Source organism: Palaemon carinicauda, chromosome 14 (genome assembly GCF_036898095.1).
Source record: "Palaemon carinicauda isolate YSFRI2023 chromosome 14, ASM3689809v2, whole genome shotgun sequence".
In the NCBI taxonomy this organism is placed as follows: domain Eukaryota; kingdom Metazoa; phylum Arthropoda; class Malacostraca; order Decapoda; family Palaemonidae; genus Palaemon; species Palaemon carinicauda.
In genome coordinates this window covers 9848494-9866733 of record NC_090738.1, presented here as the reverse complement: position 1 = coordinate 9866733, position 18240 = coordinate 9848494, and the positions used below count along the sequence as shown (strand labels likewise).

The following is an 18240-nucleotide window of genomic DNA, read 5'->3' as shown; positions in this document are numbered from 1 at the left end:
TACCACTGGTAACAACTGGAATAGTTGTTGTGATCTCATTAAAAGTTTTATAGCCGTTTACCAGCTTGTGCAAACATCTATATCCATAGTAAAGAGTGAAGGGTTTGTATGCTGTGTAGGAACAAATAGTTTTTTGTTTGTCAAAAACCATTTTTCCACACATTATCCCAAAACAAACTTAGATAGACTCACAAAACCATCACCGCACCTTTTCCCTAATAGAAACGTGGCCATTAGGGAAAATGTGTGAGAGTAAACTATGTACTGTATGCAACAAACAATATCACAAGAGATATTCAAAATTACAAAATATGCATGAAATGAAATATTTTCAATAAATTTTCAGATATGGGGCAAGGATGGAAGAGCATTTTATATTATACGGTGTTAATGTGTGCAACATGAGTCAAGCGAGCAGTAAAAAATAAAAATAAGTAGCTGTAGCATAGATGAAATGGTGAAACTACTGGCATATAAAAATGTCCATTGGGTAAGAAAGAAAAAAATGACAAACTTAAAAGTAATTCACATTTTTCTTAATGATACAAACCTAGAGCTCTTTAGTAGGGAACATAATTTCAGCAAAGCTGTTAGACTACCCATAAGATTTCTAGTGAAGTGTAACTACCACACCACTGGTTAGCGGAGGGGGGAGGGATAGTACTAGCTATCCCGCTCACTGAACTTCTGCTGCTAACTTGTGGTCTAGATGCCCGTGGTTTTCTCTGTGGAGGAGCCGCCACGTAGAACATAAAGGTCATCCCCTTCTGAAGGAGAGAGTCCTAGCTCGACTTTCTCCATCGATTAGCAGCTCTCTTGACATCTACCATACTAAAAAGAGATGGGCCTTCCATCATCAAGTTCCTAAGCCTTGTCACCTCCGACTTAAGAACTGGTCTATGGAACTTTTCTACCACCGAGTCCCTTCACCTGAGGATCAATTTTGCCCACAAGTTGACTACTTCATGAGAAAGGAACTCCACGGTTCTAGTTCCTGACAAAAGAAAAGTCGCCATAGACTTCTTGGTAAGCTCTTGGAACCAATCTTCTGTTCTGATGAGATAATCCACTGACCCCAGCCAAAGGTCGAGCCACGAAGTTGCTTGTATGGCGAACTTCACAACACTCTCCATGTTTATGGTGTCTGATGCAGAGAAGGTGACTAGGAGGCTAAAGAGCTTCTTTCACAAAAAGCCTCTTATCAAGGCTTTGATGGCTGGATCCAGAGGTAAGGCTGAGATTCTTTTCCATTACCTTATAGTATCTCTATTGCTGGATGAAAGGAGGAGGAAGAAGCTCAGAGGAAGGGCTTGCAAGAAGAGAATTCGACGTACCAGCGATCTGCGAGAAGGCCTTCTTCCTGGACCCCTTCAACCAAATTGACCAGGGCAAAGCAGTGCTGGTCTAGGGAGGTCTCTGGGCGCCATATAAATGGTCTGGTACTCTGTGCTTCCCTTCTGGCGGAGCTGTGGAGGGTCGTCCAAGCTGTTGATGGCCCTCAAGCAGGCCAGTACCTGCCAAAGCGCATAGTTAGATTTCCTCTGTTCAGCCTCTGAATACCTTAGACTCACTGGCCCAGGAAGATGGTCATCATGTCCAGAATAATGGTCCTCATCCATCCACAAGCTCTCAACCATAGGAGCCCGTGGTAGGTTGTAATTGTCATCGTGGAGCCTGTACAATATTCTAAAAGTGATGGGAGCCTCCTTTGTCATCATCCTTGTCAATGATGATGAGCTGTGAGCTTTCTCCTAGGCCTTGGACGATATTCTAGACGATTGATTCTTTGGGACAGTTTTTGAATACTTACTCTCCCAGAGGGGGAGAAGGAAAGACCTCCTCCAGCAGGGAAGGTCTTACATCCTCCCTGCGTCTGGAGGAGTCGGGAGCATTCTTTGGAGGAGACGTGTGAGGTTTGTCTGATACTGGTGTCCTGGGGTGGCAATCTCCATAGAAGACAGCCAGTAGTTGTCGCCAGAGGGATCGCTCACAGGGATCTTGGTTTTACCTGGAGGAGGAGGAGGATTCTTCTGCCTTCTCCTTTTCTTGGTTGGCATCATTGGTGACATTTACAGCTAGGAGAAATCTTGCTGCCACGTTTTCCTGGCTCCAGGAGGGTTGCACATCTTGGACCTAATTGTAGACACAAACATCAGGAGCTGATGTTCCCAGGATGAGACAGGAACGTAAGTCCAGTGCCTCGGGTCAGAAAGATGAGTTCTTCAAGAAAATCAAAGTTTCTAGCATGATCCGAGGTGTGTTGGTTGAGGCTCCAGGAACCTGCTTACCTACGGGTGCAGAACCAGTAACCGCCAAGATAACTGCTCTCACCAAAGCGTTGAACCAGGGGCATCCTTACAGAAGGTCGGTGCGGGAAAAAAGAGCCACAATGGGAGGACCACGGGCTGGAAATCCCCTACAAGGAGTGCGTGGTTTTGCCATCTCTGGTAGAAAGAGCCCTCTTACCTGCTTGAATTGGAACCGCCTTGTTATTGCACTCCATCTTCTTAGAGCGGGTCAGAGAACGTAAAAAGCTAGGTGAACGCTTGACTGGATCATGGTGGACTGCACTCCTCTGTGATGCTGCATGAACACGTGGTGCTGCGAGATTGCTGTTGGTAGGTCGCGCTCTGCTGGGAGATCGCTCGCTGCTGGAAGGTCGTGTATTGCTGGGTGTTCATGCTCTGCTGAGTGGCTGCGCACTGCAAGGTGATTACGAATAGCTGCATCACTGCGCGCTACTGGACGCTCAGTGGAGAATGGGGAATCACAAGCAGGAACAGTCTCCAGAGCTGAGAGAGAAGATCTAGAGGAGGAAGCGTCATGGAGGCGAGCAGGTGGTCGATCACACGACGAATGGTGATCGCATTCAAGAAGCAGGGATAGTGAAGAATTTCAAGGAGTATAGCGTTGGGTCAGTGAGGAGTCACGCAATGTGGTGCGCTCACGAGCAAACTGGTCCCATTCTGGAAGAAGATGGTGAGAAGGAACTGGGCCGATGGCTGCCTGGAAGCACGCCGGAAGCCGATGACGGTATGGAGACTGCTTACTCGCTGAAGTGCGGTGGCGCACTGGGGCTGATTCGTGCGCTGAACCCCTTCGGGATTGGGAAGAAGGATATCTCTCTGGATCGCAGCGGACGTTCTAGATGATTCTCCTGTCAGCGCTGCGAGATGAGGGTGGAGAGCGCTGGTGGGAGGAGAGGCACGAACTGCGTTCTAATGACGACGGCACATAGATCTGGACTCCATGGGTGGGGGGGGGAAGCGATGAGAACTATTGGATTTCAAAGCTGGAACAGGGAGAGGCAAAGTGGGAGTGTGTGGAACTCGCTGGGGGCGAGCATCATCAACTGGCGAGCCATGCTCTGAGGGGTTGGAGAAAGTCCCACATGGTAGAGACCACTCCAAGGAGGACCTAACCCAAGAACAGGATAGGTGACTCCCAAGAGGAAAAGGAGTATACCTCAGACTTTGCACCCCCCCAACCCAACCCCTTTGCAGGCTGAGTGAACTCAGAACAAAAGGGAGATCCGTCATCGGCAGCTGGAACTATGGCGGGCGAAGTCGACAACGTTGAGGCTGAAAAGACTGCGCCTGACACGTATGCAGGGAACAACTCCCTTAAGAAATCTTTGTAGCCCTTTGGCAGAAGATCAAGGTCCACCACTGAGGAAGCCGGATTGCACTTCCTCTCTGTTCTCAAATGCAGCAACTCGAACAAGCCTTCCTTCGACAGAGGACCAGTGATACCAGGGGAAGGCCAAATCTGCAACAAATCATCAACAGAGAGGGAATCACCTGCAGAGAAGGGCGGGGCCGCTTTGCTAAAGGAACCGGCAATGTCTTTCAAACCTAAGGATTGTCACGGGATAAAAGGTCAACACTCCTACTCGATCAATCACCTGGGGAGACTGAGCAAAAAGGAGCTTCAAGAAGAGATCGAGAGGTGGAAGAAAAAGGTTGAGGTTTCTTCAACTTCGAGGATGACCCCAAAGGAGAAGAATCCCTCTTTGACTCCTTCTTGTGACACCTGCTAAACCTCTTCCGCTGGGAGGATGACCACTCCCTACACTCCTCACAGGTATCATCCTGGTTACATTGTCATCCCTGATATGCAGGGCACAGCAAATGGTCATCAATCTCAACCGCAGACATGAAGGTACCTCATTTGCCCCCTTCAGGTCCAGGACAAGTCTTCATGATGACCAGAAGAAACATTCACATCCTGGAAAGGGAAAAAGAGAAAAAAGATAAATTTATAATGGCCAGTCAGTATGGGCGGTGAAGAAAAACAAACATCCACTCTCAACCTAGCCAAAAGTAAAAGTGACAAGATAAAACAGGTGGGTGTGTGAGCGGGGTAGCTTGTTCTACCCCGCTACCCGTGCTAACTAGAGGTGAGGTAGTTACACCTCGCTAACTAGCAGTGGGGTAGTTACACTTTGCTAAAAGTCTTATGGCTAGTCTTCCAACTTTGTTGAAAGTATATTCCCTAATAAAGAGCAAAAGGGTTTGTGTTTAGTGATGAAACAACTTACAATTCATATAAAGATCTGCTCTACTTAGTGCAGCACAAACATAGCCACTGAAAAAAATGGAGAAGATTTGGAAAATGCTTGACTATAGAACTCATGGCCCAAAAAAGTGGGAACCTCGTATGACATATAGTATATAGTAGAAAAGTGGAGAAAATAGACTGAAATCTTGAGGGTTAAGATGACTGGACATGTAATGAGAAGTTGATAAATATGATATTCTAATTATAAAATAAATTTTTGAATATACTTACCCGGTGAATATATAATAGCTGCAACTCTGTTGCTCGACAGACACATACAATAAAAACTCGCCAGCGATCGCTATACAGGTTGCGGGTGTGCCCACCAGCGCCAACTGTCGGCCAGATACCACTCTCGATGTAAACAAAGACTCAATTTCTTCTCATCCCACTGCGTCTCTATTGGGGAGGAAGGGAGGGTCGTTTAATTTATATATTCACCGGGTAAGTATATTCAAAAATTTATTTTATAATTAAAATATCATTTTTAAATATTTAACTTAGCCGGTGAATATATAATAGCTGATTCACACCCAAGGAGGTGGGTAGAGACCAGAGTTAAATACAGTATGTTTACATCGTATAAGCTAAGAGTTTTTTATTTCATTTTGGCAGTTATCAATATAACAAAACCAAAATAAATAGGTACCTGGTAAGGAAGTCGACTTAGACGATTACTCTGCCTTGTAAGTACGTCTTCCTTACGGAGCCCAGCGATCCTCTTAGGATGCTGACAGACCCCCAGGAGCTGAAGTATCAAGGGCTGCAACCCATACAACAGGACCTCATCAAACCCCTAATCTGGGCGCTCTCAAGAAATGACTTTGACCACCCGAAAAATCAACCAGGATGCGAAAGGCTTCTTAGCCTTCCGGACAACCCATAAAAACAACATTAAAACATTTCAAGAGACAGATTAAAAGGGTATGGAATTAGGGAATTGTAGTGGTTGAGCCCTCACCCACTACTGCACTCGCTCCAAATATGATGGGAAAAACTCCAGGTTCTACAGCGAGTAAAAGTACGTCTTGTCGACACGTCGACAGAGAAGAAATTGAGTCTTTGTTTACATCGAGAGTGGTATCGGGCCGACAGTTGGCGCTGGTGGGCACACCCGCAACCTGTATAGCGATCGCTGGCGAGTTTTTATTGTATGTGTCTGTCGAGCAACAGAGTTGCAGCTATTATATATTCACCGGCTAAGTTAAATATTTAAAAAATCATTAGATATAGAAGTATTATCATCATCAACATTATTATTATTATCATCATTATTATAATTATTACAAGCCCAGCCACAAACCTGGTTGGAAAAGCAGGATGTTATAGGCCTCAGGGCTCCAACAGGGTAAAATAGTCAAGTAAAGAAAGAAAACAGAGAAATAAATAATCTACAAGAAAAATAATGAACATTCAAAATGTGACAAATTGGGAAGTTATTTGTATTTTTCCTAACGATACAAACCTGTAGCTATTTATAGGGGATATTACTTATGGTGAAGTTGAAAGATGACCCATTAGAATTATAGCAAGGGTTAACCATCCACCCACTAGTTAGCAGGGGAGAGGAGTAAGCTACCCGGCTCACTCACACACCTGGGTTGAGAACCCACTTTGCTTGGAGGTAGGACTTCAAGGGGAACTGGTGGTGGCAGGCCAATCTGTATAAATAGCTATAGGTTTGTATAGCTAGGAAAAATAGAAATTACTTCCAAATTGGTCATTTGTTCCAGTGCTAAATACAAACCAACTTTATTCATACGGGATGACTTACCCATAAGGAGGGTGGAAGTCCTTGCCAACTGGCTTTTTTTACTTTGAGAAGGGATTTCCTCTTTATGTGTTTTGCACATAATTAGTGGAAACCCTACACCTCACTGTTCCTGTAGGTTTTGTCTTGCAGGTAGTGGGTGGTGAAGGTCATCTGACACTTCCATACACCAGCTTGTAGTACCTGCGCCACAAAGTAGTTTCGTTTGAACGCCAGGGTTGTTGCAATGCTTCTGACATCATGAGCTCTGGGTCAATGTGTCGGAGGAGGATCGGGATTCAGTGCCAGGTCAATGACCTTGCAAATCCAAGCAGAGTTAGTGTTCTTCGTGATCCTCCTCTTGACTTTCACCGTGCTGACGAAGAATGCTGGCACTTGGGGGCAAATTGCAGATGTTCTTTTCAGGTAGTACCTCAAACTCCTTACTGGGCATAGTAACAGTTGATCTGGGTCATCAGTTACAAAACGGACTCTTTATCCGGAAAGAATCGAATCTAGGATCCACTACCCCAGGATTTTGAGTCTTTGCAATAAACTCATGGACGAAGCTTGGTCTTATCTCCCCATCCCTTTAAATGGGCGATGTCATTCAAGAAACCATGAAATTCACTAACTCTTTTGTCTGAAGCCAAAGCAAGTAGAAACCCCATCTTCAGAGTGAGGTGGCAATCTGTTGCCTGGCATAATGGTTCGTATGGTGGAACCTTCAGCGACTGAAGGTGGCCGGACTACATTCCAAGGAGGCAGTCTCACTTCCGACTGAGGGTAGGTAAGCTCAAAACTTTGTATGAGGAGAGAAAGCTCCAGCAAAAAGGAAATATCTACTTCTTTCAGCTTAAAAGCGAGACTCAAGGCTGTGCGGTTACCTTTTACTGCCAAAGCCAAGATGAGCATTTCCTTCAGTAGGTGCAAAAGGAAATCTGCTATTGCAGGGAAAGTAGCATTGGGGGGAGAGATACTCTTTCCATGACACCAACCACAAAATACAGTCCACTTAGCCTGGTAGACTGATGCTAATGACCGTCGTAATGTACAGCCATCCGTTTCGCAACTTGTTGCGAAAATACTCTCTGAGTGAGGAGGTGCTAGATAGTCTCTGAGTGAGGAGGTGCTAGATAGTCTCCAGGCGTGAAGTCGTAGTGAAACTACGACTTTGTGTAAGATGTTTGCATGAGGCTGTTTGAGTAGATCGTGTCGTAGGGGGAGTTCTCTTGAGAGCTCTGTTAGGAGCTGCGGAAGGTCTGGAAACCATTCAGTGTGATGACATAGCGGAGCCATGAGTCATTAAGTGATTGACGGATATTCTGATCTTGTTGAGTACTCTTCTCATCAGGCAGAACAGGGGAAGGCGCAAACGTCAATGTTGTCCCAACATTGTTGGAATGTATCTTGCATGAGAGCCTAGAGATCCGGGACTGGGGAGCAGTAAAGCGGGAGCCTGAAATTCAGGGAAGTCGCGAACAGGTCCACAGTTCTGGAACCCCACAAAGTCAAGACTTTGTTGGCTAGTAGATGATTCTAAGACCACTCAGAGCCCGCTATCTGAGTCGCTCTGCTCAGGTTGTCTGCAAGCTCATTCCTTTTGCCAGGAATGAAGCATACTGATAGAGTCACCAAGTTGTCTTCTGCCCATCTCAGAATCTCTACAGATGGGATAGCGGCTGCGAAAAGTTACTGCTTTGTTCACCGATGTAAACCTCTACCATGATATTGTTGCTTATCAACACCATCAAGTGACCCACCAGGAACTGTTGGAACTGTTGAAGGTCTAAGAAGGCTGCCTTCATCTCTAGGAGATTTATGTGCTTGTACCCTCCAGACTCTCACCATAGGCCTGAGGCCGTGTGGTGCATCATGTGGGGCCCCACCCGTCTTTTGATGCATCTGAAAAGGGCATCAAGTCTGGGGGAGGACGAGGAGGTCGACACTCCTGTGCGCAGATTCTCGTCTGCCACCCACCGTTTGGGGTCCGTCTGTTCTTCTAGTCCTATGGAAACTAGAACATCAAGGGAATCGTTGGACTGATTCCAGTTGGACTTAAGAGCCACCATTGGAGAGATCGGATCCTGAGGTAGCCATTGGGAACCAGACGAACCAAGGATGCTAGGTGCACGAGAAGAGACAAATACCTCTGGGCCAGGAGTTCTTCTCATCTGAGGAATGGTCTTACTACCTTCCTCAGCTTCACTACCCTCTCGTCTGATGGGAAGACTTTCTGTTGATCGGTGTTTATAATCATGCTCAAGTATACCAGATCTTGGCAAAGCCTCAAAAGTTTGTCTCAGTGTTAAAGAAAGGTTGTCATCGAGTCTGCTAGAATCAGCCAGTTGTCCAGATATCATAGGAGATGGATGCTGATTCTGTTGGCCTAAGTGGACACGAGGGCAAAAACTCTCGTGAAGACCTGAGGTGCTCTGGAAAGACCGAAGCAACTGGCATTTCCTGTTGTCTAGGATGATCCTTAGATACTTCCTTGAAGACCGATGGATTGGAATCCGGAAGTATGCACCTTTTAGGTCCAGTGTATCCACGAAGGCCTGTGGTCACACCGCTTGTCTGGCCGTGTCTGCCGTCTCCATGCTGAATGGAGTTTGTTTGACAAACTTGTTCAGAGCTAAGAGGTCGATAATTGGTCTCCAGCCTCCAGACATTTTTTTCACAAGAAAGAGTCTACTGAAGAAGCCTGGAGTCATCGAGGACCTCTTGGAGAGCGCCCTTCTCCAACATGGTCTGGACTTTGGACTGGAGGGGCAGCACCTTAGCGGATCCCTTCACATAGGAGCTCGATGGAACTGGAGCCATGGTCAGCGGAGGGAGAGATTGTGTGAATGGGACGCAATACCCTGAACGAATCACCTTGACCATACAGGGTTCAACCGAGTTGAAGCCACCTCTGCCAACGGCGATGAAGGCATCTCCCCCCTGGTGGACAAGTGGAAGAATTGCCCGTCCTCGCGGTTGTGGCCTCAGCCACCCCTTCTAGAACTCTTCCCTCCACCCAATGACTTGGAACTCTTTTTTCTTTGGCTGGAAAGGGATTCTTAGGCACCTTTGTAGCCGATGTAGCTGCAGTGCTGTTCGTCGGCAGTTTCGGCTGCTGTTTCTTCAGCGGAGGAGGTGGTTTATAAGGACGAGATGTTATTGCCTTATGAAGAATAGAGTCCTAGTTGGACTTCCTCAATCTCTCCGCAGCCCACTCAACATCTTCCGGTCTGAAGAGGGAGGACTCTTCCACAGTTGAGTTCCTCAGTTTCATGATCTCGCTCTGGGGGACTTGACGATGGAACCTTTCTATTATAGTGTCCCTTCACCGCAGGATCCTGTTAGCCCACAAGTTCACAATTTGGTGGAAAAGGAACTTGATATTTCAAGTTCCCGACAATAGAAAGATATCCATAGCAGTCCTTGGTTCTCATGAGGTGTCCCACTGATCCTAACCAGAGATCCAGCCACGAAGTAGACTACATGGCATACATCGCCACCTTCTCCTGATTCAGGATCTCTGAGGCCAAGAACAAAACCTGAAGACTTGAGAGTCTCTAGAGGGAGATCCCCCTGGTTAAAGCCTCTAAATAGTGGTCGAGAAGCAGTGCTGGAAGGGGCTCATCGAAGACCTCTTAATACTTCCTCTGCTGCATGAACAGCGGTAAAAAAAGTTTAGAGGATGAGTCTGCCCGGAGGGAGTCAGCAATCTGGGAGAACATCTTCCAACGGGCACTCGTCCAACCCTTAGACTACGCCAAGGCCCCACTACTCGGGGGCTTCTGGGTGGCGTAGACATGGTCCAAACCCATGTCTTTGCTCTTTTGAGGGGCCACTGCCAAGTCAGATAACCCACTGATGGTCCTCATGCAAGCCAAGACCTGCCAGAAGGCGTGCTCCGACTCTTTCTGCTCTGCCTCCGATATATTCGGACTAGCAGCTCTAGTCATTGAAGTCATTCACCCACGAGACTATCTCAGGGTGGATTAAGGTCGTCCCTTGCACATTGGGTGTCGCTTACTGACACCCCTGCAGGGTTCAGAGATGGTCGTCTAGGACCTTCGTGGGAAGGCCCTAATAACCTTACCGAAGACTTGAGTAGATTCTTGGAATCCTTCAGCTCCATCCAAGGAGGAAAGAATTCCTCCAGGAGTGAAGGTCTAGAACGATCATCAATTCGTGTCTCGAAAGCTGAAGGAGATGAGTTCTCTCATAAGGGTTTGGAGACTGGTCACGGTTCTGATGGAACCACCTCAAAAGGAGAGAGGCGGAAAGAGCTCACCAAAGACTCTACTCTAGGAGGGAAAGACTTTTGGCTTGCAAGACGAGAGTGAGAGTCTACTCGTGGAAGAGTAGGGATAACAATGCTGAGCCTCCGCTTCGAAGTCCGTACCGGTGTCATATTGATCCGGGGATGAATACTGCTGTTCAGCTACTCCTTGTTTCCTCTTCAGGGAAGAGATGGAAGGTGCCAGAGGCTCTTGAGGAGAAGGAACCATGGATTTATGCCTAGGGTCAGCTGGAGAAGAGGATGGCTTATCCAGCGGAATCCTATGAGTACTGGGCAGTCGAAGAGGTGGAACGGCTCACACAAAAGCCTGGTGGACTGCTCTAACTAAGGTTCTTTGCCCACTGTGGTGCTGACTGAAAGGCCCCCTGAGAGAATCGAAATTGAGGGTTTCTGAAAAGATAACACATTCCTACTTGGATCAATCGACAACCGGATGGAAGAAGAAGCGTACGGCTTTGAAGGTTCCACCTTACGGAGAAACTGAACAGGGCAGCTTCAGCTTGCCTGTTTCAGGATCTCCTTGGGATCCCTGAAGGTAAGTTCTTTCTGAAGAGGAGATCGTCGGGGGTCATCCTTCTGACGAGATGTTCTTGGAGAGCAGTGATCGTGGGTAGATCTGTGGGACACAGATTTATGCTCTGCTGGCGAACGGGGATCTGACTCTGATGGTCGGCGTTTGTGGGCCGGAGAACGAAAGGAAGAACCTCGAGGTGATGGCGAACGGTGGGTCAGCGAGTGCCGATGCCCCCAACGAGAATAACGAGAATGATGAGAAGGAGAATGTCAAGATGATTGTCTCCTATCTAAAGGAGACTACCTACAGTCTGGCAAACAATGGTGTTCCACCCAATGACGGTGTTCCTGTGAACAACAGTGTTCTGGCGAACAACGGTTGGTTGGCAAACGCCTAGAAACTGGAGAGCGGCGAGTCACAGGAGAACTAAGCAAGGCTGGAGAGCGGCGAGCACCTGTCAAATGACGAGCTGCTGGTGATCGGCGCGTAGCTGTCAAATGCAGTTGGCGAACGGCAAGCAACAGGAGATTACAGGTAACAATTGAACGCTTAGGAGGAGATCCGTGAGTCTTTGGTGAACGACGAGATGTCGGAGAATGACGAACAGATGGAGATCGATGGGAAACTGGCAAACGGCAAACCGTTGGCGATAGGTGAGAAGCTAGATGAGTCACAGGTGAGTGATGAGGAGCTGGAGGACTGAGAACAATCGGGGAACCACGAACTGGAGATTCTATGGCAACTGGCGAACCAAGTGCCGCTGTCAGGCAGCGAGAGGCTAGAGAGTGACGGTGGACAGGTGAACACCGCAAGGCTGGTGAACGGCAAGTCCAGGGAAAAGGCAGGCGAGGGTCAGGAGGCTGTCGGCAAGGCTGACGAGAATCGTCATGATTGCGATCTCTAGGAGAGAGCTGCACTCGCGGTGACGAGTGATAAGGAGTGAGTGAGCACCGAGATCCTGGCGACAAAGGAGAACGTCTGAAGCAACAAGGATCACACACTGTGAGCTCGACTAGGAAGGTGACAATCTGCTGAAGGGGAGGACTACTCAGCAGGAAGATCTCATGAAGACTTCCAGATTGAGGTCTCTAGAGGGATCTCACTCTAGGACAAGAGAGATTCCCACTCTCAGGAAAGACCTGCCTCAGACTTTGCTACGCCCCCGACGTAAAAGTCAGGTCAGCAAGGTGGGAAGCACAGTCTTCAGCAACAGTGACACCAGCGGCAGAAGAGGTAGGGCGGGAGTCATCAGCAGACAGCAGGCAACACCTCAGGATCACGTAAGCGCACACTCAGCAACGCTAAGGGATCCACCTCCGAGGAACTTGGTGTCCACTTCCTCTCTCTGCCGAGTTGAAGGAACTCAAACAGCGCCTTCTTCGAAGGGGGCCAGGTAAAACCAAGGAAAGGCCATGCATGAAACACATCAGTATAGGAACAGGTCTCACTCAGGGAGAGGAGTGGGGCTGCTTCGCCAGGGGATGTAAGACTGTCCCTTGAGAGTCAAGGTTGACCTGGCATTAATTGGTGTATATTCTTGTTTGACAGTTTCCTGAGGGGAAACCGACTGAACAGGAGCTTTGAGGTGAGGTCGAGGGGTGGAAGAAGCTTTGAGGTGAGGTCGAGGGGTGGAAGAAGCTTTGGTTTCCTCCGACTTCAAGGAAGACCACAAAGGCGAAGAATTCCTTTTGGACTTATTCTTCTGCCGTCGCCCAAACTTCTCCCACTGGGAGGTAGAACACTTCCGACATTCAGGGCAGGTGTTGCCTTATGACAACGCAACCCCCCGTATGCAGGACACAACGAATGCGATTTTGTATAAACGAACGACATGAAAGTCCAGCAGGAGCTGCATTCAGGCCCTGGGCAGGTCCATATGACGGCGGCCAAAAAGAGAGCACACACGCACACACTGGAAATAAAAAGTAAAAAAGCAATTAATTAGTAATGGCAAGTCAATAATTGGTGAGGGGGAAAAGCAGTAACGTCCATCCTCCACCAGAGCCAAAATGAAAGTGGGTTCTCAAGCCAGGTGTGTGAGTGAACGAGGTAGCTACTACCACCCAACCACCCCCGTTAACTAGAGGGTGCGTGGCTAACCTTAGATAAAAATCTAAGGCTCGTCTTTCAGATTCGCCGTAAATATTATCCCCTATAAATAGCGTTGGTTTGTATTTAGTGACAGAACAAAAAATATTCAAAGAAAAGTAATGAGCCATCAAAATAAAATATTTCAAGAAAAGAAATGAACAATCAAAATATAATATTTAAAAAAAAAAGTAATGAGCAATCAAAATAAAATATTTTAAGAACAGTAGCAACATTAAAGTAAATTATACAAACTTAAAAAAACAAGAGGAAGAGAGATAGGATGAAATAGCATTCCCAAGTGTCACCTCAAGCAAGAGAACTCTAACCCAAGACAGTGAAAGACCATGGTACAGAGGATATGGTACTACCCCAGACTAAAGAACAATGGTTTGATTTTAGAGTGTCCTTCTCCTAGAAAAGCTACTTACCACAGCTAAAGTCTCTCTTCTACCCTTGGCAAGAGAAAAGTAGCCACTGAACAATTATATTGCAGTAGTAAACCGCTTGAGCAAAGAATAATTGCCTGATAATCTCAGTGTTGTCAGATGTATGAAGACAAGAGGAAAATGTGGAAAGAATGGGCCAGACTATTTGGTGTGCGTGTAGGCAAAGGAAAAATGAACCGTGACAAAAGAGAGGGATCCAATGAAGTACTGTCTGGCCAGTCAAAGGACCCAATAACTCTCTAGCAATAGTATCTCAACGAGTGTCTGGTGCCTTTGCCAACCTATCTACCAAAGAACTGTAGGAAGGCACACAAAATCATGGAAAAGGGGCATAGTTCAAGACCCAGACATGATGAGAGTTCAGGCAGAAAAAACACAGGAATAAGAGAGAGGGGTCATGAAAATGATAATTATGATGATGATGATGAAGTATTGAAATTTCAAATTAAAGTAACCATTCTACAATACCTGATTTGAAATTTGAGTACTTGGAGTCGTAATATGAAGTATCAAAGGCCTTGGCAGATGAGAACGAACCATATACTGTGGACTGAATATAACTAACAATCTCCAAACAGATCCCACTCGTTGTCTCAGAACCCTGCACCATGAAAGAATACTCTCTCCTTTGACCTTGAGAGGAATCTTCACTAGAAGAGAATCTTTAGTTCGTTCCAAAGACAATGGAATTTCCCCGGACCAGACGGTTTGATTCCCCATTAGTCTTACTCTTATTCCATGAGCTTCACCAACATATGAGGGAGCCACTGTCTCACTATGTAGCATATGTGTTATTGTATGCTTTGGAGACTCCTTTTCCTTGCTCATTTCCATAACACGAAATTCAAGGTGTTCACTGAGGTAGTTGGCAATAGACAGTAAACCTGAGAATGTGATCAACTTCTGAGTTGGGGACAGAGTCTCCAGAATTACAAGAAAGTGGATGTGGTGACTTTCATGATGAATGGTGCGAACCTGAAAAGTGAAAAAAATGTTACTATCTTTTATAATAACCCAAAAATGAAAGAAATTCACAGACAATATTTCATTTATCAACTTTTATACACTTTAAGAATGAATATTGACAACATTACCTGTGATCCCTCTGTTTCCAACATGAATGGGTCACACCATTTCCACTTTCCTCCTTCAACACATACTTGCAGCTTAGGAGGCAATTTGTGACTTCTCCAACAGTACAAATGTAAACTACGAGATGACAGGAGTATATTTTCATCAGTCCCAACTTGGCCAAAGCGTATAGTTTCTAATGTATCGTTACAGATCAAGTAATTGGTCATAAAAATGACAGGGGATTTCTTGACAAGAGTTAGATTTGGTCCATTTGCAACGTCTGCAACTATAGATGAAACCTGAAGCCAACTTTCATGAGCAACATTTAATGTATGGATGAGAGACTGATTAATATGTATGAACATTGGCTTCACTGTAACCAAAGAATCTATGCAGTTGGGCTTGTCAGGTCCATCAGCATTTTGTGTCACAAGGCGTGCTTCTATAAATGTTGGTTCAAGTAGACAACTGTTTGTAAGAAAAGTATAACTCAATACATCTACACGTAGCGAGCCACCAACCTGGACATGCACAGCAGCGGACCACACATACTGACGAATAAAAGTATTTTCCAAAGTGCATGTGAGGAAAGGTTGCTCTTCGGGTGCTAACTTGTCCATGGCGTAAGATTTAAGTTCCTTGGGCAATTTCTTGCCAGTTAAGGATAAATGATTGAGTAATGTAATTTGTGCTTGGCCTAATGTTACAACTGCTTGCATTCGAGGTAACAGATCAACAGAAAACATGGAATCAACTCTCATGCATGCAGCAAGAGCTCCAGGTGACACAACAATCCTACCATCACCAGAATCACTTTCTTCTTCACAATAATCTATTACAACTCTCCACATGGAAGACACTGCAATGTGCTGTTTCTCATAAAAACTTGGAAGATCAAGCTGGCAGAACTTAGATTCTGAAAGCTCAAATTGTCGATATGTAATGAAAGTGTCTCTCAGAGAATCAAAATATTGGAGGGCACACATAACCTGATCTTTATCTTGAGCATCTGCCAAAGTACTATATTCTGAGGCAGCAACAAAGGGGACTGGATATATATCTACCCTAGTTAACGTCCGAGGTTCTGGATAACACCAAACCATTGTCCCTGCCATTTTGTCAAATACAACCTGATATGGTTTTGGGTCTTCAAGAGCAAGGCTGACATACTGGAAAATGCCAGCACGAAGGTCATCTTGATACAAAATATCATGATGACGTTCCTCTTTTTCCGCCTTTTCCGAGCCCCCTTTTGTACTCGAGTTAGTCTCTCTCTTTCCAAGAAAACCAGAAATATGTTGCTCTATGTCCATGAAGCAAAATAAGTTCTCAGGTCCTAAATCTGCTGTGAGTGTTTCTGTATCAATTTTCACTTCTATATAAGGTTGAGAACTCCATTGTAACCATAAAAGTTTTAACTCGCCTGAAACTGTCCAAGGTCGAAGGAATGGTTGAAGTTTTTGGGAATGATAAATTGTTTTCAACTGAAGGTCTTGAACCTCTGCACTAACAAGGATTTCAGAGATAGAATCGAGTTTATTGTCCAGAGGCTGGGTGGAGCGTTTACGAGCTGTGGACACACAAAATCTAAACCCTGAAACACTGCTATGAGCCTCACTTTTATATTTATTAGGCTTCAGTATCTCACAGTTAACTACAACCTGGTTTGTGGCAATGGATATGCTATCAAAATTAGTTAAGCTTTGGCGAAGGACTTCAGGTGATGAAGCTTTGGGACCTTCATGTTTACTGGCCTCATCACTTGAGCACCTATCAGGTTCTGATGAAGCTGTCATTGATGGCATGACTTTAGAAAGGCAACTGGCTACATGAACAACTTGTTGCCATCGACTTTCACTAAGATATAATCGGATAGGTCTCCCAACTTCCACATTAATACGAGCTGTCAAAATGAAAAGATAAAGAAAACTATAATATACAAGTTAACAGAAAAAATTTAGAAATATCATATTTCTGCAATCTCAGGCACAATAGATACCCACTAACTGACTTTACAAAATAGGTTTATTGTACATTCTATTACCATAAAAAAGAGGAACCTAAACCTCCCTACATCTTGAACTTCTACACACAGCTATTTAAAAAAAGGGAAAAAAAAAAAAAAAAAAAAAAAAAAAAAAAAAAAAAAAAAAAAAAAAAAAAAGATATAAACAATCCTTTTACATGGTATATTTCCACAAAATTGAGAAAAACTATAAATTTAATTTCATAAATTAAAAGGCATATAATGACCTGGTTTGTGTAAGAAATCAAGAGCTGAGATCACCAACAGAGCAGGTGGAATGCCAGTTTTGGGATGAGGATCACCTGGGCGGGTTTCTAACCAAGAAGAGGTGTAATCTTCAGGAGTTGGTAGACGTTTGGCTTCAGTTGCTATTAAAGAAAGGTAATGGTTATTTTTGTATCATTGCAGAAAGAAAATTATCACCAAGTTACTTCTAAATAAAGTATGCATGTTTAAATGTATTATAAACATTACCGACCATGGCAGTTACTGATTTAACATTAAAGTTTTATTGAATTGTTTACTTCAATAAAGATGTTATCAGCATCAAAATGTGAACATCAAGAATGGAAACTGAATGAAATAATATATTCTAAAACTCACATGTCACTGTAACTTACCCTTAACAGAAAACCCTTTAGGCACACTGCGCAGTATAAAATCAAAACAAGAAATGTCCAATTTCTGCTTTAGAGGCTGACAAGAGAGGAAAGCATGAGGTTGAGACACAACCACAAAAAGCAAAGGCATTACACGAAGCTGCATGGAGCTTACTCCTCCACCTTCACAAACTGAACCTTCCTCTGATCCTTCATACCTGTGGTGAAATTATATCTTAGTTCTATACATGCTACATGTGGAAACTCTATGGGCTATAAGTATAAAAAATGCCAACTATATTCCAAGACTTTCTCTTAGGAAGTCAATGTGAGGGATAAGTCTTTATTAAACCTAAATTCCTTACAATTTGCAAGATTCTTGTAATATTAGATTTATGTTTGATAAACTTACCCATCTTCCACTTCTTTTTCTGAGTGTGAATCTCCCTCAGTGCCTCTTAGAGAAAGACGCTGACGAAACTGAGGCAACCTTTTAGGCGATGGCTCAGACTCAGTAGACGCTGCCTCAGTAATAAGCTCACGCTCCCTCTTTTTAGCTCTTTGCTCAAGTTTGCTTCTCTGCCAACCCTACGAAGCATAATACCCTCAATAAAAAACTTAAATCTTAATAACTCTTAGCATACAGTAGATGAAATTCTAAAATTATACAATACATAACACCAAATAAAATGAATTTGAAAAGAACACATTTTTTGTAATCTGAAACTAAGATGGGTTAAACACTCACTGTTCTTATAATTCTTATAATTCAGTTCCTGACTTTGATGCTGGAAATACAAGACTATGATAGAGAAACATGAATTACAAAATACTACCAGAGTCACAAATAGCTCACGTAATTTCTATCAGCCAATAATCTAAATAT

At 44.8% G+C, this 18240-nt stretch overlaps 1 protein-coding gene across 2 annotated transcripts in view; it reads right to left on the bottom strand.

Moving 5' to 3' along the window:
* Vps13B (vacuolar protein sorting 13B) overlaps positions 1-18240 on the bottom strand; it is a 418333-nt gene that overhangs the window by 128292 nt on the left and 271801 nt on the right. For both annotated transcript variants that reach the window (XM_068386782.1, XM_068386783.1), the window contains 5 exons: positions 17767-17942; positions 17376-17572; positions 16983-17123; positions 14750-16632; positions 14124-14630 (listed from right to left, as the gene is read on the bottom strand). In XM_068386782.1, coding sequence (XP_068242883.1) covers positions 14124-14630; positions 14750-16632; positions 16983-17123; positions 17376-17572; positions 17767-17942 — 2904 coding nt within the window. The remainder of the gene's footprint in view (positions 1-14123; positions 14631-14749; positions 16633-16982; positions 17124-17375; positions 17573-17766; positions 17943-18240) is intronic.